At 41.7% G+C, this 24,567-nt stretch overlaps 1 protein-coding gene across 2 annotated transcripts in view; it reads left to right on the top strand.

The window, feature by feature from the left end:
- The window catches only part of GALNTL6 (polypeptide N-acetylgalactosaminyltransferase like 6), a 1,207,198-nt gene that overhangs the window by 1,179,294 nt on the left and 3,337 nt on the right, over positions 1-24,567 (top strand). For both annotated transcript variants that reach the window (XM_003899362.5, XM_003899363.4), the window contains one exon: positions 7,369-7,518. In XM_003899362.5, coding sequence (XP_003899411.2) covers positions 7,369-7,518 — 150 coding nt within the window. The remainder of the gene's footprint in view (positions 1-7,368; positions 7,519-24,567) is intronic.

Raw genomic sequence — 24,567 nt, 5'->3', positions numbered from 1 at the left:
CCTCCTGAGGAAGCAAACACAGGCTGCCTTTCCAGGGCCTAGGGGAAGGTTCACAAAGACAGAAGCAAGATAATGTGTGCATCCGGGAGACAGATTATTTTCCTTTCTTTTTTCCCTCCTTGAGAAAAAAGAGTCTCATTATCAAGACAGAGCGTACTGATGGGTGCAAACTGCAAGGAGGAACATGCTGTATCTCAGGTTTTTTCAAACCTCATAACAACGAAATAAAACATCACAAGCCAGACAGAGAAAAATATTTTCTGTTTTCTCAAGTCAGGTAGCAAGAGCAAGAGATAATAAGTGTATTTGCAGTACCAAATCCAGTGACCTTATTCATACAATACAAACAGACCCAGGCAACATGACACATACCACATTAATATTGAAGCAAAGAAATAAGAGTTAACATTGTGATATGGTTTGGCTGTGTCCCCAAATCTCATCTTGAATTGTAGTCCTCATAATCCCCATGTGTCATGGGAGGGACCCGGTGGGAGGTAATTTGATCATGGGATCAGTTACCCTCATGCTGTTCCCCTGATAGTGACTGAGTTCTCATAAGATCTGATGGTTCTACCAGACACTTTTCCCCCTTTTGTTTGACACTGCTGCTTGCTGCCGCCATGTGAAGATGGATGTGTTTGCTTCCCCTTCTGCCATGATTGTAAGTTTCCTGAGGCCTCACCAGCCAGCTGAACTGTGAATCAATTAAACATCTCTCCTTTATAATGTATCCATTCTCAGGTATGTCTTTATCAGCAGCATGAGAACAGACTAATACAGTACATTGATAACTGGTAGAGTAGGGTGCTTCTATAAGGATACCCGAAAATGTGGCAGCAGCTTTGGAACTGGGCAACAGACAGAGGTTGGAACAGTTTGGAGAGCTCAGAAGAAGAAAGGAAAATGTGAGAAAGTTTGGAACTTGCTAGAGATTTGGAGGGCTCAGAAGGCAGGAAAATGCAGGAAAGTTTGGAACTTCCTGGAGACTTATTGAATCACTTTGACCAAAATGCTGATAATGATAAGGACAATGAAGTCCCGGCTGAGGTGGTCTCAGATGGAGATGATAAACTTGTTGGGAACTGGGGTAAAAGTCACTCTTGTTATGCAAAGAGACTGGTGGCATTTTGCCCCTGCCTTAGAGATCTGTGGGACTTTGAACTTGAGAGTGATGATTTAGGGTATGTGGCAGAAGAAATCTCTAAGTGGCAAAACATTCCGAAGGAAGCAGAGCATAAAAGTTTGGAAAATTTGCAGCCTAACGATGAGATAGAAAAAAAAAAATCTGGAGAGAAACTCCAGCCTGCTGCAGAAATTTGCATAGTTAATGAGGAGCCAAATGTTAATTACCAAGACAATATGGAAAATGTCTCCAGAGCAAATCAGAGACCTTCACAGCAGCCCCTCCCATCACAGACCCAGAGGTCTAGGAGTCAAAAATGATTTCTTGGGTGAGCTCCAGGTTTCCCCTGCTCTGTGTGGCCTCAGGACATGGTGCCCTGTGTCGCAGTTGCTTCAGCTCCAGGATGGCTAAAAGAGGCCAAGGTACAGCTCAGGCCATTGATTCAGAGGGTGCAAGCCCCAAGCCTTGGCAGCTCCCATGTGGTGTTGGGCCTGCGGGTGCACAGAAGTCAAAAATTAGGCTGGGCGCAGTGGCTCACACCTGTAATCCCAGCACTTTGGGAGGCTGATGCTGGCAGATCACAAGGTCAGGAGATCGACACCATCCTGGCTAACATGGTGAAACCCCGTCTCTACTAAAAACACAAAAAAATTAGCCGGGCATGGTGGTGGGCACCTGTAGTCCCAGCTACTTGGGAGGCTGAGGCGGGAGAATGGTGTGAACCTGGGAGGCAGAGCTTGCAGTGAGCCAAGATCACGCCACTGCACTCCAGCCGGGGCAACAGAATGAGACTCCATCTCAAAAATAAATAAATAAATAAAATAAAATAAAAATAATTAAAGTTGGGGAACCTCCACCTAGATTTCAGAGGATGTATAGAAACGCCTGGCTGTCCAGGCAGAGGTGTGCTGTAGTAGTGGGATCCTCATGGAGAACCTCTGCTAGGGCAGTGCAGAAGGGAAATGTGGAGTTGGAGCCCCTACACAGAGTCCCCACTGAGACACTACCTATTGGATCTGTGAGAAGAGGGCCACCATCCTCCAGACCCCAGTATGGTAGACGCACTGACAGCATGAACCATGCACCTGGAAAAGCCACAGACACTCAATGCCAGCCTGTGAAAGCAGCTGGGAGGGGGCTGTAACCTGTAAAGCCACAGGGGCAGAGCTGTCCAAGGCCATGGAAGCCCACCTCTTGCATCAGCGTAACCTGGATATGAGACATGGAGTCAAAGGAGATCATTTTGGAACTTTAAGGTTTTACGACTGCCCCACTGGATTTTGGACTTGCACAGGGCCTTTAGTCCCTTTGTTTTGGCCAATTTCTCCCATATGGAATGGCTATATTTACCCAATGCCTGTACCCACATTATATCTAGGAAGTAACCAACTTGCATTTGATTTTGCAGGCTCATAGGTGGAAGGTACTTGCCTTGTCTCAGATGAGACTTTGGACTTAGACTTCTGAGTTAATGTTGGAATGAGTTAAGACTTTGGGGGACTAATGGAAGGGCATGATTGTGTTTTGAAATGTGAGGACATGAGATTTGGGAGGGGCTGGGGCAGAATGATACGGTTTGGCTGTGTCCCCACCCAAATCTCATCTTGAATTGTAGTTCCCACAATCCCCACATGTTGTGGGAGGGACCCAGTGGGAGGTAATTTGATCATGGGGGTGGTTACCCTCATGTTGTTCTCATGATAGTGAGTGAGTTCTCATGAGAGCTGATGGCTTTATAAGGGGCTTTTCTCCCTTTTACTTGGCACTGCTCCTTGCTGCCACCACGTGAAGGAGGATGTGTTTGCTTTATCTTCTACCATGATTGTAAGGTTCCTGAAGCCTCCCCAGTAATGCTGAATTGTGAGTCAATTAAACCTCTTTTTTTAATAAATTACCCAGGCTTGGGTATGTGTTTATTAGCAGCGTTGAGAATGGACGAATATACATTGTAAATCTATGTTTTAAAGGATCATTCAAAAGAAGAAAGTGGAGAAATTAAGATCAACTTACTTTAACACTGAGGAATTTAAGGTTGAAAATAAATCAAGCATTATTGTACAGGAAACCTGAACAAAATCTAAATTCTTTTGTCAATAAGAGCAGGCCAAGGGTGAAGACAAACTATAAATGTCACAATAACATTAATTAAAGCAAACAATGAATATGATTCAATGAATATAATTTCATAATGTCTATTTGTTTCTGCTTTGACAAGACTGCAGACAGGAAAATGTGCCAATGAAAAGGCTCAATGCCTGATTGGTTTGACATGGCCACTGAGATAAGATCAATGGCAATAAGAAGTATTTCAAAGACCTAAGAGAGAAAAAAATTAGCTAATTGTAGGTGCAGAAGAATAAAGTAATTGATACAATCTGAAGATGTACCACCTTGGATGCAGGAAAGTAATCAACAGCTAATAATAATAATACATAAGACATTGTGAAAATGACAGGCTAACCATCAGGCTACAAATCTAAGCATGATCATGGCACTACAGTACCCAGAAACAAGAAACAGAAGTCACCTAAGGATGCCCTCAGATATAATTGTGACGATAGGTGAATAAAGTTGTCCAACAGACAGATTTACCCGTGTTTGCTATAACACAGGTATTCTTTTGGACTTAACTGATGCATTTAGTAAAAAGTATGAAAAGGTCATCTACCAAAGGAGGGGGGACTCTTAAGGTGTGACAGAAGCAAGACACTCATTCTCTGCAGGCCTGGTTTTCCCCAACTGACTCATGAGGGACTGTACTAGGTAGTGATTACATTCCCTTTCAGCTCTGGCCTTCTGAATGTATAAAAACCAAAGACAGAGAGATGGAGACAGAGAGGGAAATAAACCAATCAAGACCACTTGTTTCTGCATTGGTTGGACTGCCTATAGTACAAGGGAAATGTGCTACTTAAATAAAATAAAGATTTAATCAAAGCCAATGGCAAGTTTGTTGGCCAGGAAATTTCTATTAATTTCTATTCCAATAATAGGTAACTGAATCCAGAGTCATCAAAGATGAAAATTCAAAACATAAGCATTATCACTGTTGCTGTTGTAATTAAACAGCACAAACTCATTTGAGAGACTAAAAAGACATTCATTTATATTGATAGTTATCTCAACATATGATAACAGATCATTGTGGGTTTTATTTATTCAATAGAAATTTTGTTGAGGATCTATTGCATGTCATAAATTGTTCTAGGTGCTGTAAACACAAAGGTAAAAATGCTCCAAGCCCTGCAACCAAGGATCTCACTGTCTAGGGAGGGATAGAGAAACATAAATGGACAATCATGATGAAATAGGTAAGGGATGGGAAGGAGTAAGTAGTTCAAAGAGGATGGCTTCTTGGATGAGTGGACACCTGAACTGAATCTTAAATGACAGATGATCATTACCTAGACATACCTGGCTAGTGAATGTCCTCTTTCTAACCAGAGGGATTTACATGAACACAGCACAGAAGGAAATACACAGCCTGGTTTGTGTGAGGAACTACAAACGTTTTAGCATTGCTGGAACATAAACTTGAAGGAAAGGAATGTAGGTGGAAAGAACAGCAAAGGCCAGATTGTGGAGAGTTCCTAAGATGTTAAGAGTTTGAACTTTATTCTCTAGGGATTATGTGAAAAGGCTGTGAGAGTTTAAATTGAGAGGAAACAAGGTCATATAGGCCTTTCCAACAGACTTCCCTGGAGGCTGAGGAAGGCAGATGTGTGGTAACCAAAAAAGGCAGGTGGGAAGGAAGCCAGTTTGGAGATCATTGCAAGAGCTATTGAGAGCAATGGTTGTGGGCATAGAAGGGAATGAACAAATTCCAGAAATGTTTATAAGACGAAAGTGGTAAGACTTGGTCATTGATTAGATGAAGATGGTAAGGGAGACAAAGGAGTTAAAGACTCCAAGGTTGATAAGGTGCATGACATGACCACGAACTAAACCAAAATAAAGGAGCAGGAACAGGGCAAAAGAGAAGAAAATCAATTGCATTTAGAATACACTGGATCTGAGATGTCCATGGGACATGCAGCTGGGAAGTCCTGCAAGTAACTGGACATAAGATGGATGATGAGTGACCGGCATACCGGTGAGAGTTGAACTAAGAGTATAAAAGACCAACCAGGGGAGGTGCAAGGACAGGGTCCAAGAGAGAACCCTGAGCAACACCTACAGTGAAGAGATGCATGAAAGAGAGGGTGGCAAGACAGTTATAAGATAACAGAGGTGCATAGGGCTTCAAAATCCAGGAGAGCAGTGAGTTCTGAATAGAAGAGAGTGATCAAAATCTGAATAGACACTTCCTTGAGAAGTCATTCTTCTATGCAGGATTTAAAAGAATCTAAAATGTCTCAGTCCACAATCATACTTTAAAAACTCTAGGAAAAAAGACTACACAATTCCTCTTCATGAATTTATTTCAAATGCCTATTCTAAAAACCCCCTGTTCTTCTATATGAAATCTTCTCTTTTATCCTGTCTTCCAGGGTAACAGAGTACGCAGTGGCCATGGTCGAGAAGGTCGCTGTTCACATGCTTGTTTAGATCATTTCTTGAGACCACTTAACCCAGTTTTTTCCATTTGTCTTCAGATTCCTCACCACTTAACTATTTTTGTTAGCCATCCCTGGAATTTTGCCAGGTTCTCTACATTTCCTTTCCTAGGTGGAACCTAACAGCTGAAATATACTGAGGGCCTGGTCAGTGCGTAGTGTATTATCTGCATACAGCTGAGCATTGTGCTTTCTTTTATATCCATAGGGTTTCCCTGACAGCTATTTTCTATTTTGCAATTCACAGTTTGGCTTCACACAGCCAGCCTGCCGTAAGTCCTATTGTAAGAATTACATAACCTTCCTGGGATTTTAGAATTGGGAGCAATCACAGGGCTCATATAGTCCATTTTCACACTCACTTAAGGATTTCTCCTACTGTACCTTTCAAATACCCTTATTTGTTGTCCAGTTCAAATAACTCAAGCAAATGCTCTTCCCCTACAGGTGTGATGCTTGTTTGCTTGTTAATACATTGTAAAGCCAACTTAGTGCATCATAAACCACATTTTTAATATAATAGAATGGGACGGATAGGATTGGAGAGGCTGGACTAGGATATGAACATGTTGGATGGAATATCAGAGTCATTAAACTCCGTAAAGATAAATATCATTTCATGAAACTTTTGTTTATATTGGAATCAGGGGACATCTGTGTGTGTGTGTGTGTGCGCGTGTGTGTGTGAACTGTATTTCTTACGGTGAGTTACAGTCTAAAACTTTCTACATTGCTCTGCAGAATTACTCTTACCAACCCTAGGGAAATTAATTGGCCCATTCTTCACTTCATCAAGCTTAGCTTTCCTTTACATTAGGTTGTTCAAGGTGCTAGCATCAATTCAGCTCATCTCTACTCCTTGTCTCTTTAGCTAATCTGCAAATTTGGGCAAACTGTGTAGGATTTGTTCCAGTAACATTTTAGCTAAATAAAGACTGTAGGGTGTTATTAAAGACTTTCTGGCCAGGCACAGTGGCTCACGCCTGTAATCCCAGCATTTTGGGAGGCTGAGGCAGGCAGATCACCTGAGGTCGAGAGTTTGAGACTAGTCTGGTCAACATGGTGAAACCCTGTTTCTACTAAAAATACAAAAATTAGCCAGGCATGGTGGTGGGTGCCTGTAATCCAAGCTACTTGGGAGGCTGAGGCAGGAGAATCGCTTAATTAAACCTGGGAGGCAAGGTGAAGGCGTCAGTGAGCCAAGATCACGCCACTGCACTCCAGCTTGGGAGACAGGGTGAGACTCCAATACTCAAAATAAATAAACAAACACACAAAAAAAGACTTTATTTCTCTCTCTCCACCCCCCTCCTCCTTCTCCCCTCTCTCTTTTCTCCCTCTCCCCTCTTTCCTCCCTCTGTCCTCTTACTCCTTCTCCTTTAATCTCCTTCTTCCATGCGCCTCCCTGCATCTCTTTTTCCACCACCCTCAGTATTTTCTCAGGTACCTGATTGGAAACTCTTCATTTGTGTTTTTTGGCAGCCTGGACCAAAGTGCAGCTGTTACTGCTACAGCACTTTATGACACGTACCTTTTCCAACACCTCTATTAGGCTGAGACTTAGCTCTTTTTAGCAGATCACAAAGCAGGAGTTCTACATTGCTAAAAGACATACCTCCCCGTGCCCTTGCATCTTCTCTCCAAATCAAACTCACTGCAGCTTTTCTGCTACTGTTGCTTTGCTAGCTTTTTACCTTTGGATGGAGAGAAGATATTCGACCTGGTGAGCCACTGCATACCCGGAAATTCTGCTTTGATGCGATCTCACACAACAGCCCCGTGACACTCTATGACTGTCATGGTATGAAGGGGAACCAGCTCTGGGGATACCGGAAGGTAAGAGTCAGTCCACTGTGGTCATTCTCAAATTGCTCTGTTTTAAGTTGCCTTACTCTCAAAGCTTTTGAAAACACACTGTTTTAGGCCCGGCACAGTCACTGCCACCTGTAATCCTAGCAGCACTCTGAGGAGGTGGGCAGACCACCTGGAGGCTGGAGTTCCAGACCAGCCTGACCAACATGGTGAAACCCCATCTCTACTAAAAAATACAAAAAGTCAGGCATAGTGGTGGTGCCTGTAATCCAGCTATTCGGGAGGCTGAGGGAATAAAAATCACTGAGCATGGGAGGGAGATTGCAGTGTTTCAAGACGTGCCACCACATCTAGAAGCGCGGGTGACAGAGCAAGACTCTGTCAAGAAAAAGTGGCAAAGAGAAGAAAGAAAGAAATAACAAGGAAGGAAGGAAGGAAGGAAGGAAGGAAAGAAAGAAAGAGAAGGAAGGGAAGGGAAGGAAGAAGGAAGGAAGGAAAGAAAGAAAGAAAGAAAGAAAGAAAGAAAGAAAGAAAGAAAAGAAAGAAAGAAAGAAAGAAAGAAAGAAAGAAAAGAAAGAAGAAAGGAAGGAAGGGGAAGGAAGGAAGGAAGGAAGGAAGGAAGGAAGGAAGGAAGGAAGGAAAGGGAAGGAAGGAAGGAAGGAAGGAAGGAAGGAAGGGAAGGAAGGAAGGGAAGGGAAGGAAGGAAGGAAGGAAGGAAAGAAAAGAAGGGAAGGAAGGAAGGAAGGAAGGAAGGAAGGAAGGAAGGAAGGAAGGAAGGAAGGAATACATGATGGACAGGGAGATCAACAGTGGAAGGGAAAGGAAAGAGGGAAGGAAGGAATAATTTATGATGGAAAAATGGCTTTGAGCCAGAACAAGGGATGGGTCTAGGTTTAACTCAGAACACTCCCAAAAGGAGGAACCACACATCCAATAAGCCAAACCACACATGCATAATTTTTAACAACACCCATTCACAGCACACATACAAACAGATTATAGCATCCATTCATTTATTATGTATCTCAGGCTCAGTTGCCTGGGACCTGTATGGGTTAAGACAATGATGTTTACACAAATATTTATACATCTATGTAGATATCATTGCTGCAATCCTTATATGCAAAGTGACCCATTTACATTTTCACCAAAATCCTGCCCAAATGTAGCAAAGAAGAATTTATTTGGGGAATTTAAAAGTTTCAAAAATTATAAAGTTAACAGTGAATGGTAGGAAAAACTCAATAACATATTGAGTTATTGACTTTATAAGTCAGATTTTATTGAGCTAATAAAATAAATAAAAGAGCAATTAAGTTATTGTTTGAAAATATTTTTATTGTTTCCTTTTGACAACTTTTTAAAATACTATACAAAATTGCTTTTCAACTTCTTTCCTTTTGGGGATAGAACTTGGCTGTCAATTAGCAATTACTCCACAAGCTCCATTCTGCCCCCTCAAATCCATGGACCTGCTGGGGCCTTCTCAGCCAGGGAGAAGGTGCCTTCTGTTTGCTTTTTCACACTCTGAGGCCAGCCTTGCCTCAGGCTATAAGGAAAATGGAATATCCCCTACTTTATTCATGAACTTGGCCATCCTGTGGCTGAGGCAAGGTCATTGTCCCCCTAGATTATAGAAAGCTAAAGGAAAGAAGTAGTGGAGAGTCAGTGTGGGGAGAGGGAGGACTGGTTATGTTACTTGTTCCCTTACTTAATAAGCATCCTGGTTGCCACCTCTTAGAGATGAGCTCCTAAACTATACTCACCCAAAGGTGGACTTGTTTGTATAAGTTTATTCTGCATCCCACCCCTACCCAAACACCTGGCAGGTTGTGGCTGTGTCTAGCAAAATTACAAAACATCAGTTGAGCCGGGCGCAGTAGCTCACGCCTGTCAATCTCAGCACTTTGGGAGGTGAGGCGGGCAGATCACCTGAGGTCAGGAGTTCAAGCCTGGCCAACATGGTGAAACCCCATCTGGACTAAAAAATACAAAATTAGCCGGGCATGTTGGTGTACCCCTGTAGTTCCTGCTACTCAGGAGGCTGAGGCAGGAGAATTGCCTGATCCTGGGAGGCAGAAGTTGCAGTGAGCCAAGATCACACCATTGCACTGCACTCCAGCCTGGGCGACAAGAGCAAAACTCCATCTCAAAAAAAAAAAAAAATGCAGTTGTTATATCCTTCTACAAAACAATCTAGAATGAAAGGAGCTCAGAAGATGGTATCTGATAAAAATGAGGCTGGGGGAATATTACTGCAAGAGGAAAACTTCACCGTTTTCTTTATGAAATGTATAATAAATGATTCGTCTTATCAAACTCTTTTGCTATTCAACATGATACAGCCTGTGTGTGGTGCAATAAAGTAAGGTTTTTTCAATGATTATATTCTGACATCTAAGGAGTTACTTTCTGCGCACATCAATAAAACAGCTGATTTGCCATTTCCTTAGTATGTTGGTGGTCTCTAATGAACAGAACATTTCTCATTACTGTACATTTATAGCATGACACACCAACCACTCAATAATATGCAATTAAGCTAAGAAAATGCAATTGTTTTTATTAGGGAGCTTACAAAAGCTTACAGATGGATAAGACCAGCTCATGCACAGAGTTCCTCGGGAGAAAAAAAAACAGGCTGCAGTGGTTTCAAGGGGAAACTCTTATGAGCTTTAATACTAAACCTTTCCAGGATCCTAAGGAATTTGTGAAAGGAAACCACTAGATTCAATTGTGCTGTGGCTCTCTTCTCAGCTTTTTGTAGCTGTTGGTCTTGCATGACTTAGCAAAAGGTTACACGCCATGTGTATTTTTACAGCAAGCAAGGTATTTATACTTAATCAGGAACATGCAAAGGCTCAAAATGGAAAGTTTCTGAAATATCACATCTCGGTGGATGACTCAGGCCTATTCAGACACACCTGTTTTAGAAAATTCCTCTTGTTTTTTCCAAGGGCTATGCCTAAGGCATAAAGAGAAAAAGCACAAAGAGGAATCTCTCTGGGGTGCTACCTTGTCCATTTGGAAGCAGTACTTGGCTCTGGCGGCTTCTGGCAGTTTGGGATGTTTTTGTTTGTTTGTTTGTTTTTTAAGACGAGTTTCATTCTTGTCGCCCAGGCTGGGGTGCAATGGTGTGGTCTCGGTTCACTGCAATCTCCCCTCCCAGGTTCAGGCAATTCTCCTGCCTCAGACTCCCAAGTAGCTGGGACTACAGGCAAGCACCACTATGCCCGGCTAATTTTGTATTTTTAGTAGAGACAGGGTTTCACCATGTTGACCAGGCTGGTCTCGAACTCCTGATCTCAGGGGATCCACCCACCTTAGCCACCCAAAGTGTTGGAATTACAGGCATGAGCCACCGCTCCCGGCCTGGAACGTCCACTTTTTTTAAGCATATTCATGAGTCAATGAGAGCCCTCTACTAATTGCCTAAAGGGCTGTGTGAGCCATCTCCTAACTTCCTAAAGTCATCATAATCATCATCATCATCATCATTATCTCCAATTTAGGCATCGAGCTGATTCTTACACACATTACCTCAAACCTCATAACCACTTAGGTACTATTCTGTATAATTTACACAGGAAGAAACTGATGCTAGCAGATATGTGGATTCAAACACAGGTGAATCTGGCTTTAAAGTTTCTACTATTTCCTCTGCCATGCTCTTAAGGAATAAGATCAATATTTCCTAGGAGCGTTCCCCAATGCCTTGGATTCAGTGTTGCTGATACCAGCCAACCCCTCCCTCCCAGCTACATGGAGATATCTTGGAGAGAGAAGGTGCCCAGAAGCCACCTTGCTTGAGTGGATGAAAGTTGTTTTCGGGCCTTGCTTCCTGCTTTCGGCAACTCTCACTCCACTTTTAGTTGTTTTTAGATGTGGCTCTTTGCCACCACAAAAGGAGAAGAGCATCCTTATTCTATGATGCCGGGGCTATGTTCAGTTGCACAGCTGTTTCCTACAGTAACAGGTACCCAGGATGAGGAATCCTGTTCCTGGTTTTCCTTTACCACCAGGGGGACCCCTGTTACAAGAACAGTGAATTGTGGAGGCAACCTCAATAAAAATACTTGTCCTCACCCAGCATCAAACAGGAAACTGTCTTTCCTCTTCTTCAACCCCCATTGGTCACTAAGACTTGTCACCCACTTCCCTCCCCAGTCATTGGTCACTAAAATTTGTCACCCGCGCCCCTCAGCCAATATCTCTGAAATCCACCCCCTCTTTGCCATTTCTATAGCCAGCTCCTGACTGGTTCAGTCTTCACATCTTATCCCTGGGTTATTGCAATGGCTTCCTACAGGGCTGCCCTCCCTCCTGTCTTTCCCCTTCCCCTTCCCCATCTTCTGTCCTGAAGCCAGAGGGAGGTTTCACAATACCTGGTCATGGCACTCCTCTGTTTTATGACTTCATTTGATTGAGTAGAAGATAGAGTAGAAGATAGAGCACTTTAGCCCCTCGATACTCATCTGGATCCTTCACAACCTGGCCAACATAATAGCTGACCATCAGCCCTTAGAGTTATTCAGGCTTAATACACCCCAATTCATCCTGACATTGTAAGGGGATCTTGAATAGCTGTTTTGCTTCTATGACTTTCAACTGCTTCACCAATATAATAATGATAACTGAGTGAGATAAACTATGGAAAACTTCTAGCACAGTTTCTGATCATATCATAAGATTTCCATCTGTGTTGGTGACAATGCACTTTTTACATTGATCATCATGGCAAGGTATATCATAATATACCACATCATTAAAGCAATCTCTCCCAAGCAATATTGACAGTTGTTATCCCTCCAAAATTGAGAGCTATCTCCCATGCCCTTTTCATTGTAAGTAAGCATTTTATTAGATTATAGCATATGTCTTCATTTGGGTTTTGCCATATATACAATCTAAAGTAAGAATTTGAATGCACATAGTTTATTTGGTATATAGCCCAAAAAAATTTTGACAGGGAGTGAGGAAGTGAAACGGAGGAGAGATCGAAGTCAATAAAGGGTGCATTATCAAGCAAGTACCACTGCAGGCAATTAGAACTCAATCCTACTGAAGAAGATCTCTGGAAATGGTATATAGAACACACATAAGGGAGTCAATTTTTTGATCAGGTTCCTGACCAAAGATTGACTGGAGTGGTGTACAAATAACCCAACTCCCTTGATACCTCTGGCCTGCTGCTCTTACAGACAGAACTATTCTTAAGGCCAGGGAAAGTCCTTAAGTAGAGAGATGCAGTGACATCTAGGCCGGCATGCACTGAAATGGAAAGGCCTGAAGGGCCATGCTCAGGGTACAGACACTGTCAAGAATCCAGGTGCTCTACATCCTCACCAACACTTGGTATTGTCAGTTTCTTTTTCTTTTTTATTCTGTGATTGTAAAGTGATATGTTTGTTAGCCATTTTGGATATCTTATTTGTGAAGTACCTACTTGAGTCTTTTGCCTGTTTTTTAAACATGGGCTGTCTGGCTTTTTCACACCGATTTTTAGGGATTTTTTTCTATATATATATGTACCTCATTGGATATATGCATTGCAATATCTTATTCCAATTGGTGACTTGTCTTTTTTTCTGTTTAGTGGAGTGTCTTAATGAAAAGCTATTCTTTATGATTCATGGATTTTGTGTTCTGTTTAGGAAATTCTAGCCTTCATGTAGTCTTCCAAGTTGTCTTTGGAAATATTATTGCTTAGTATTTTACATTTCGGTATATAATTCTGAATTCTACATTTCGGTATAAATGGTATACGGTATAAATTCGAGATATATATACCGAATCTATCTGATATATATATATATATATCAGATAGATTCTCTCTCTGTTCCCCAGACTGGAGTGCAGTGGTATGATCTCGGCTCACTGCAATCTCCTCCTTCCAGATTCAAGCAAGTCTCCTTCCTCAGCCTCCTGAGTAGCTAGTATTGCAGGCACATGCCACCCAGCTACTTTTTGTATTTTTAGTAGAGATGGGGTTTCACCATGTTGGCCAGGCTGGTCTCGAACTCCTGACCTCCTGATCCGCCCACCTCAACCTCCCAAAGTGCTGGGATTACAGGTGTGAGCCACTGCGCCCAGCCCTCCCTGAAATATTTTTATGTGCATAACATAAGATAAGGGTTGATTCATATATAGAGATAGAAATAGATACAGATATATACTGATAGAGACATGCTATTGATTAATCACCATTTATTTAAAAGACCATTTTTTCCCACTGCACTGAAGCGACGCTTTTATTGTAAGTCAAGAGGTCATATATACATTGGTCCATTGTTGAATCCTCAAGTTTTTACCATGTAACTAAATAGTCTTAGCCACACAGAAAGTAAGCTAATAAAAATAAACTAACTTAATCTAATAGTAAGTATAGCCAAAAACTCCCAACTACCATCACTCTTAGTGGTGAAATGTTAAAGCTGTCCTCCAGAGATGGGGAATAAAATAGAACGTTGACTATAATCATGTTTTCCAACCTTGTATAGGATATCTAATCTGTGTAATCAGGCAAGATACAGACATTTAAAGGTATAAGAATTAGAAAGGAAGAAATAAAACAGTCTATTTGTAGATGTCATGTTAGGATATTTAGAAAATCCAAAAGATTATGCAGCTAAACTATTTTAAAAATGAATAAATACATTTAGCATAGGCCCAAGATGAAAATGAATTGTTTATATACTAGCAACAAAAAATAGAAAATGAAGTTTAAAAGTGGTTCCATTTGGTCACTCTGAAAAGCACAAAATAGGAATAAATCACAGTAAAGATGTGCAAGACTTTCATGCCGAAAACTACAAAGCATCACTAAGAAAAATCTGAAAAACTATAGAGGGATCCGTCATGTTCAAGGTTTATGTCTCAATATTATGAAGATGTCAGTTTTTAAATTATCCAAACATTTAATGCAAAACCAAACAAATCTCAGGAGGCTTATTTGTGGAAACTGATAACCTGATTCTAAAATTTACATGGAAATGTAAGGGACAAGAATAGCTAAGAAAATCTTGAAGAAGGAAAAAAAAAGTACTAAAACATTGTCAGGTATCAAAACATTAAAAAGGTGTATTATTAAGGCAATGTACTGGCATGAGGATAGACTGACTGAGGCTCCCTAGAAGGTGAAGGCTGGGTATTGATATTCTTAGAAAGGTCTCAAGAGATTCTAATAGTCAGTCAGATGGAGAATCACTTTTGTAGCTCTAATTTTTACCTTCTTCCTTTCATCTACTCCTCCCTTTTGCTCTAGTTGGAATTTTCCCCTCTTCCTGTACTCCTATAGCATTTTGTTTCCTTCTTTGTACTTAAAACACTGTATATTTTACATACTCAACCCCCTCACCCCCGCCAACTACCTGAAGGCAAGAACTTTTTTAAAAATTTCTATATGGCCTGCCTAATACCTAATATATGAAGTTCCTAAATAAGCATTCATTGACCGGCTTAAAGAACCACTAGTTCAATTATCGATATGAACCCTGCCTTCATAAACCCCAACCTGTGCTGGATAAAAGTTAACATATTTCTTTGTCTGAAAACTACATAAGCAACCTCCCAAAGACCAAAAATAAAAGATTTAAAATGACTTTCCTTAGTTGCTCTCTGGGGGTTCTTATAATTTAACTTTCATAATAAAGGACTTGCAAATAGCATCAAACAGGAAGTACAGGTAAGAAGGCACCTGCCAGGCTAAATTGATAACAGTGTAACAATCTCATTCATTTAAAAAGTGAATGGGTGGAATTCTTGGCATCTGCCTACATTTGACTATTTGTTGTAACTTATGATATATGCCAGGTTTTGGCCTCTCCGTTCATAAAATGAAGATGTACCAGTCCACAAAGATGCCAGATAGAAGGGCTCGAGGTTGTTATTTTAAATCGTTCTGGACAGGTATTGATTTGGAACCAAAAAATAAAGAAAGTGTATATAACAAGTTTAACCTAAAAGTCATGTAATTCAACTCTGGTTCTGATAAATGAAGTCTCTAAAAAATCCTGGACATGTTGTCAGAGGTTGGGCAGTCACACTTTCCCAGGTCAGCCCATTTATATTTGGACAGTCCCAATTGCCAGAAAGCTCTTCCCTGGCCTTTGGTTACCACACAGATTATATTTAATTGATTTCACTCAAGACAGATCCCAAATATTTGAACAAATACCTGCCTGGTCTTTAATCCAATTAAATGGCCCAAATTCCTGCCACTGCTCTCCATATGACTTAATTTGAACCTACCTTGATCTCCTGGACACTCGCCCCTAATGTACTGCAGATAGTCTTAGAGAGTTGCATGATTCTCGTTGTCACCAAGGAAAGTATAATAAGTTTTTAGCACCTTTTGTTATGAGCTTCTAGCACACTTTGTTGTGAGCAATGTTTCTGTTAATTTAGCCTGAGTTGATTGATTTCCTGTCTTAACTTCACACACTCAGCTTCTTAATGAGCTTTCAGTATGGGAGAAAAAAATCTCAGTCTTTTTGTCTTGCTTTGCTAAACAGACATATCTCTCCAATATTACACCTGTAGAGGTCATCTTTTACATTTATGTTGCTATCTACTTTTTTTCCATTAAACTCTATCCTATTATAATTATCCCAAACTGGATTTAAACATTTTGATTCAACTTAATAGCAATTGAACTATAATTTGTTCCAACCACAGATTGGATCAACATCCATTCATTCCTTCATCTAAATTGTTGATTGCAGTGCAAAGTCAAGCACGGAGCACTCTATCATATGGTAGAGGTAACAAAATCCATTACTGAGCATCATTTGGAGGAAGTTACTCAACCAGAAAAAAATTCATGTAAAATGATCTTCTAGACCACCATTCTCCAGCTTGCCCATAAGGAAACAAAATTGAACTCTTCAAACACCTTGCTGAAAACCGGATGCCCAATGTCTGCAACATGCCCTTTTTGGTAACAGACGACTTACGTCATTTTATCCTAAGAAGTTGCGATCCTTATGGAGAAAATTTCAGTGCAAATTGAAAATTCAGTCACCTTATCAAAGAAGAATGAGGCTAACTCTTACTATACATTTGCCCCAGCAATGAAGCTGCCTTTTCAATAATTAATTCTATCTTCCCATCCTATTTTTAGCTGTATGTCTAACCCAGCTGAAATCACTTAGGTTGTTATGACCTTCTAACTTTTACCATTTCAACTTAAGCAATATTCCTACTGACTACCTAACATACTTAACTGCCATTCTGTGGTCACTCCGAAATAGAAAGGCTCTGTTATCTCTGACTATCCTGGGGCTCTTCCATAAAGAGAAAGTCTTTGTGAATTGAATGCCTGCCCAGATCTAGACTGTCAAACAGAAAAGAATCTTGTTAATAAGAACTATGAAAAAATCAAATTAGTGTTTGTTGATCAGGACAATTCTTTCCTACCAAGCAGGTGTGGGGTGGGAGCAGGACTGGTAGTTGGCTTAGCCAAGAAAAGAGATGAAACCTAACTCAGAGACTCTGCGCCCAGTCTGTGCTCTTAACCTCTGAGTTATGTTTCATTCCTAATCCTAGCATTCTGGGAGGCCGAGGCATTTGAGAAGCCGAGACAGATCATTAGAGCCCAGGAGTTCAAGCTCAGCATGGACAACATGGTGAAACCCTGTCTCTATCAAAAAATAAAAAATAAAAGCTGGGCATAGTGGCATAGTGGCGCAGACCTGTGGTCCCAGCTATTTGGGAGGCTGAGGCAGGAGGATCACCTAAACCTGGCAGGACTAGGCTACAGTGAGTCGTGCCACTGCACTCCTGCACTCCAGCCTGGGTGACCCAGCAAGACCCTGTCTCAGGAAAAGAAAAGAGAGAGAGCACAGGCTCTGACTCCTGCAGGGCCTGATAATAGTCACTAGCCCCACTGTAGATGCTGGCTTTGGGACCTTGGGCAACTTTCTTACTATGAATTTCTGTTTCTTCATTTATAAATTGGGGATAATAATTCCCTTTATTATCTACTTTAGTATGTGCCTAGCAGGTTATTCTGATAATTAAAAAAAAAAATTTAAGTGCACCTAAAGCATAGCACATAACAAGAGTTCAATTGATGTTAGCTGCGACTATGCCATGCATTCAACAAGATAACTTCTGATTTGATTATAGCTCTCCAAATAAGTTTGCATACAGAAATAGATGGGCTAACTACTCATATTTCTACACTGTACATTTCTGTACTATTTTAACTATTTAGTTATAGCTAAATCTTAAAATATCAATTTCATGAGAGCAGGAATTTTTCTCAGCTTTCTTTCGTGCACTCTTTCCAGCATCTAAAACACTCTATGGCACATAATAGGTACTTAATTCAAATTCATCGAATGAATGAATAAGGGAATCTAGCTTCCTGTTTGTCCACATTCACCATCTCTTCAGGTTGCTTAAGTGGGTTTAGGTAGGAAAAAAAAAAAAAAGAGAGAGAAACTCTGGGTAGAATACTTAGCGCTGCCTGACACCTAGATACACGTTTGACAAACAGGAGCTATTATGTTCACATGACTTGGGGCAGGTTTACTGAGGGGAGCTGAAGAGATATGGATAGATGGAAACAAGATGGAAAACATATGGGTTTGTTCTACTCATAGAGCTTTTAGTATGGAGGGGAAGCAGACAAATACTACTAAAAGGAAGTGGACAGGATAACATAAGAACACAAAACACTGGGCACTATCCAGATGAGAAGGGTGGGGAAGCCTTCTCTGACAAACTAACTTCTAAATGGAGACCGAAAAGATGGAGACTTTTACCTTTTTAGATAGGTAAAGCAAGTGATGGAGAAAAAGACCCCAGACATCCAGATCAACTTGTGCAAGACCCTGAGATAAGAAGGATATTGTTTTTCTCAGAACAGAAAGAAGCCAGTTGAAATGCATACGGGCAGCAGAAAATGAACTATTAGGTTGGTGCGAAAGTAATTGCAGTTTTTGCCATTAAAAGTAAAATAAGGGCCGGGCGCGGTGGCTCACGCCTGTAATCCCAGCACTTTGGGAGGCCGAGGCAGGCGGATCACGAGGTCAGGAGATCAAGACCATCCTGGCTAACATGGTGAAACCCCGTCTCTACTAATAGTACAAAAAGAATTAGCTTGGCGTGGTGGCGGGTGCCTGTAGTCCCAGCTACTCTGGAGACTGAGGCAGGAGAATGGTGTGAACCCAGGAGGCAGAGCTTGCAATGAGCCGAGATCGAGCCACTGGCTCCAGCTTGGGCGATAGAGCAAGACTCCGTTTCAAAAAAAAAAAAAAAAGTGATATAAGGTCAGACATCCCAGCCTGGACAACATGGCAAAACCCCATCTCTACAAAAAAATAAAAAATTAGCTGTGTGTGGTGGCAGCACGCGTGTGGTCCCAGCTACTCAGGCTGAGAGGGAACGATTGTTTGAGCCTGGGATGTCGAGGCTGCAGTGAGCCAAGGTGGCGCCACTGCCCTTCAGCCTGGGCAACAAAGTGAGACCCTGTCTCAAAAATATAAAAAAGGCCAGACATCTGTAGAAGCAGGACTACAAAAGACCTTGTAGGTCTTGCTAAGAATTTAGCAAAGAGAGTGTGAAGTGTTTGAATGGATTGCAGAGCAGGGATCTAACACATCAGGATTGATTTTTTTTTTTTTTTTCATGATCCTGGCTGCTCTCAGGAGAATTGAGGACAGGTTGTACACATCACTTGACCACAGCCCAAAACAGCTGGTGAGACGAGCAGAAGGAGGGTTTGAAGGTTTGCTGTAGCCAGCACCGTCTCAGCACACACACCAAGGGGTTCTGTCAGGGCATTAACAAACATTATTTCTTTTCTTTTTTTTGAGACCGAGTCTCGCTCTATCGCCCAGGCTAGAGTGCAGTGGCGTGATCTCAGCTCACTGCAACCTCCGCTTCCTGGGTTCAAGTGATTCTGGTGCCTCAGCCTCCCAAGTAGCTGGGATTACAGGCATGTGCCACCATGCCCAGCTAATTTTTGTGTTTTTTAGTAGAGATGGGGTTTCACTATGTTGGCCAGTCTGGTCTTGAACTCCTGGACCTCAGGAGATCCACCCGCCTCGGCCTCCCAAAGTGCTGGGATTACAGGCATGAGCCACTTTGCCCAGCAATGAAACATTATTTCTCATTGGCCAAATTAACCACCGATGCAGGAAGACCAATTTTCTCCTCCAGTGAGGAATTCTAGCTGTCAAAGAAAAAAATGGAAAAGGGTAGACAAAGAGACTGGTTTGTCCTTTTTATGCCTATCAAGGTGTTGTTTGCGTTCTCCCAGATGCCAACAGTAAAAATAGGCACAAAAAGCCTCCTTGATTTGTCTTTCTTCCAGATGGCTCAAAGGGTAGTCAAATATCAACCTTGTTCATCTGCACAACCCTAAGAGGTGGGAAAGCAGATCTTTTAATTCCCTGTCTCATCCCACTCCCCTCCTGCCCACTCCGTTCACTTTACAGATGGAAACCCTGAATCACTGACAAACTAAGTGACCACAAAAGGTTATTGTCAGAGATAAAACTAGGATTAAAACTGGTTTCATAATTCCAAACCTTCATTCCCTCATACCCATATTAGACACAAAAGGCTTTGAACAGGAAGGAGTTCTCTCTTACAGAAATATCCTCTTCCAATGTATACTCTTACAATGAATCTTTCTACTTACGTGGAAATTGATAGGAGGGGGTAACTCAAGTCTCCCAACTTGACACAGAGGAGCTACCCTGAGATCCAGTCTATATCTAACTGCTCACTGGACAGCTAAACCTTGATGTCCCATAAGCATCTCCAACTCATCATACCTAAAACTGAAATCATTATCATTCCCACACCAATCCTGTTTCTCTTTCTGCATTTCTTGCCTCAATACGGCTTTTCCTCTAGACATCCACCTCCTCCTTCTACCTCAACCTCCATATCTCATTAATCAGAATGCCCAATGCATTTCACTCCTCAGATCACTCCCTGGGTCACCCCCAACTCATCCCCATTGCTCTCGTTTTTGCATCAGCTGAAATCTGAATCATTGAGTAGCCTCTGGTGGTTCTCTCTTAGTGCAGTCCAATGCCTTTCTACGCCTCCTCCATCTTCCTCACTGCCACCCTAACGATAGACCCTGTGACTCTTGTTCAAATCTCCCAATGACCATTCTGAGATACTTTCACGAGAAGTCAAGCCTTAGCACTGTACCACCATCTTTTCATGATGTGGCCCCTGCCTACCTCTCGGATATCCTCGTCTGGAATTTTTCCCCTTACTCCACCTATACCATATGACTTGCTGGTCTCTGGCACAAGACCCAACCTCCATCACCTCTGACAACTTCTCCTTACTCTGGCTTCCTCACTGTTCTCTAACCACCAGGGTGCATACCTGCTTAGGACCCAAACCCTGGCCATTCCCTCTGGGTAAAGGGTCTGAGACCCTTTGCATGGTTAATTAACTTACCTTCTTGGAGACTCCTCAGATGTTACCTTCTCAGTGAGGTTTATCCTGGCCACTCTATTCAATGTTCACATTGGCCCCACCCCTGGCACTCCAGGTCCTTCTTTAATTTTTTTCATGTCACCTCTGAACAGGCTATGTGTTTACCTACTATGTTCATTGCTCACTGTCTGTGGCCCCACTGCCCCATCCTCACCCCTATCTCTAGAAAACAAGCTCCAGGATGGCGGGGATTTTTGTCTCATTAAATTCATATTTCAAGCACCCAAAATAGTGCCTGGCAAATAGCAGGTGCCTAACACATTCTTTTGTTGAATAAATTAAATGCATAAATATACATGTTATTTTATATATTTTTTCATATATTCTTCCTTAAATCTAGAACAACCTAATTCATATCCTATTCACTCTCATCTACAGTGTCATTGACAAGTTTTTACTGCAAACATTTTTTTCTTTCTTTTCTTTTTTTTTTTTTTTTTTGAGACGAGGTTTCACTCTTGTTGCCTAGGCTGGAGTGCAATGGCGTGATCTTGGCTCACCGCAACCTCCGCCTCCCAGGTTCAAGCGATTGTCCTGCTTCAGCCTCCTGAGTAGTTGGGATTATAGGCATGTGCCACCAAGCCTGGCTAATTTTGTATTTTTAGTAGAGACGAGGTTTCTGCATGTTGGTCAGGCTGGTCTCGAACTCCTGACATTAGGTGATCCAACCACCTTGGCCTCCCAAAGTGCTGGGATTACAGGTGTGAGCCACCGCACCTGGCCTACTACAAACATTTCTTGTTTACCTATTGGTCTCCCCTATGTCTTGGGTCAGAGGGTGCGTCTTAGGTTATCTTTCTATGCTGTCTCCTCATACATACCAGAAAGTAAAAGTCACTTAAATAGTTGTCAAACTCAACTGACGTGATTAATGTTACCTTCTAGGCAAAGGACCTAAGCACACAGATCAGATACAAGCTCTGATCGTAATTGCACAGAAGAGCTCATTTCAGAGCCATAGATACCTTCACTCCATAAATTCTTTTGCTTAAAATGGGAGGTACTATCGCATCAGTTTGGATAACAGTTGAGGCAGAGGCTAATTTTTTAAAATTCTATTTTGCCAGACTTCAGAAAGCACAATTTAGTGTTGAATAGCTGGTCTCAGACCAGATGGTTGGTACATTCTGATTTTTAGAACTGGGGACGCTCCCTGACTAAAAATAAAGTAGTGGAAAGGGAGGGTGGAATCACTATTACTTAGTTATTTACCTATTGGCAGGACACTATGCCAGTGATTTTGTATCTATTAACTCTTTTTATCCTCAAAATAAATATGTGAGGCGTACTGTCATTTACATGTTACAGATAAGTAACCTGAGGTTCAGAAAATTAAACAAGTTGTCCAAGATTACACAGCAGGACTAAAATCTGATAAATCCCCTACGCCACAAATCCAAGCACCATGTTGCCCGCGTTTCCCCAGCACCATGTTGTCCGATAGTTTCGTTCTTGGAGTCATCTTCCTATACATAATGGACTCATATACCTATTTTACTATCTTTGCATCTTTAGCATTTGGTTCTTTTTTGACCATCGTGGAATATTTTCTGTAACTCACACATTCTTTTAGAGTTCAGAGCCTACAGGACTATGGAACCTAATAAAGTCTAGCACAAACCCGTGAGTGCCACAGAGTGTCACACACACGTCAATCAGGTCCACGGGCCTGCTATAAAGAAGTGCCCCTTCCAATGAGCTACCTGGAAAGGCGCACCTACAGTTGTCAGGGTGCACTGATTGACTGGCATTGAGCACTGATTAGGAAGTAGTTCTGGATTCAAACTTTCGCATTTCCTCTCAAGGATTTCTCATTTTCTCAGGCAAAACAAAACAAAACAAAACCCAAACAAACAGAAAAACACAAAAATAGATGGAGCAGGCATCCAGGAAAAGTGGAAGTAATAAAGGGAAATGCACTGCTGGATTACACTGTGAATAGCCAGAGCACAGGCCGTGCCATGCCCCAGGACTGGACAGAGAACAATCTAGTTAAAAGCACAGAAAGAACATCTATCGTCCTTTAGGGAGGGTTGTTTTAGAGCAGCACACTTACCGAAACACTCAGAAGTCTATTCCACAGAAAAAACTGTGTTCAATTCTGTTCCAGCATCACTGCTGTGACCACTGAGGTGAAGGGCAGAGGAGGGAAAGGCTGTCATAGAACCAAAGACCACATTCAAAAAATAATTACTCGATCCACTGACTTAATTCCAACCAGGAAAAGCACCAGGAAAGACATTTAGTGATTCACAAGCTCAGTTGAGTAGAAACTTAAAGATGGCAATGATGTAGCTAGCCCCCAAGGTCAAAAGTGGAAAATGCTAGCTATGGGCAAGGCAAGGGCACTTCGAGAAGCTTCACCTCCGGGACTTGCTGGGCACTCCCAAGACAAGGGCGAGCAGAGCTCTGTCTCCAACCAGGGAACAGTCAGTCTGTGGATCTACCGATCACTGTGGATGGTCTCTAGTTTGACACCCTGTCATTTGTCTCTGTCACTAGTGACCTTTGGAGTAAAATGCTCATTCAATTTTATGACTAGGAGAGGCTCCAGAGATTTATCTAATCCCCCCCGCCCCCGCATTTTACTGATGAAGCTTCTCAGACATAGACAGATGAAGGGAATCCAATTTTTCAACTTGTATGAGAACATGAAGTATAATAACAGAAAACATATTCTGGACGGTTCGCAGTAGCGGTATATTTGCATACTCGACTGGGTTCACCCCAGGAGTACACCTGTATTTGTCAGAGGATGTGTTCCAATATGGGATTTGGAAAAATATGACCAGTTGATGGCTCAGAAAATAACGTTTGAAAAAATAAAATGTTCAGAAAGTCGGGTTTGGCATTTGCATGCATGCTGAGGTACACAAGCTAGGGAAGAAAAGAGAATAGAAACATGTCCTACTCCTTTTCTCATTTCTTAACGTTCACAGAGACGTGTGTTTTGAGGGGGAAATTGTGCTCATCTGGGGAGCCCACAAGAGCTTTTCTTTTTTCTTTTCCTTTTGTTTTTGTTTTTATTTTTGTTTCATTTGTTTGTTTTGAGACAGAGTCTTGCTCTGTTTCCCAAGCTGGAGTGCAGTGGCCTGATCTCAGTTCCCTGCAACCTCCGCCTCCCTAGGTTCAAGCGATTCTCCTGCCTCTGCTTCCCACGTAGCTGGATTTAGAGACGTGTACCACCACGCCCGGCTAATTTTTATATTTTTATTAGAAACGGGGTTTCACCATGTTGGCCAGGCTGGTCTCGAATTCCTGGCCTCCAGTGATCTGCCCGTCATGGCCTCCCAAAGTGCTGTGACCACAGGTGTTAGCCACAGTGCCCAGCCCCACATGAGCTATTGATAAAGGTAACAACAGAAAAAAATACAGATGGTGAAGAAGGGGCAAGAAGTGCATGTGTATAGAACAAAGTGAATTAGAATGCAGCAGGTCACCTAGAATTTTAATGACTATAACAGCTTAAGAGTGCTCTTTGAAAAATTGACTTAAATATATTATATCCACATATATTATAATACACATATTATACGTATTATATAATGCATGGATATATTATAATTGTATATTATAATACATATCCATGTAGCTTCACTA

The sequence above is a fragment of the Papio anubis genome, chromosome 3 (assembly GCF_008728515.1).
Source record: "Papio anubis isolate 15944 chromosome 3, Panubis1.0, whole genome shotgun sequence".
NCBI classification, from domain to species: Eukaryota; Metazoa; Chordata; class Mammalia; order Primates; family Cercopithecidae; genus Papio; species Papio anubis.
The sequence above is the reverse complement of the archived record's forward strand: the minus strand, read 5'-3'. Positions and strand labels throughout refer to the sequence as shown.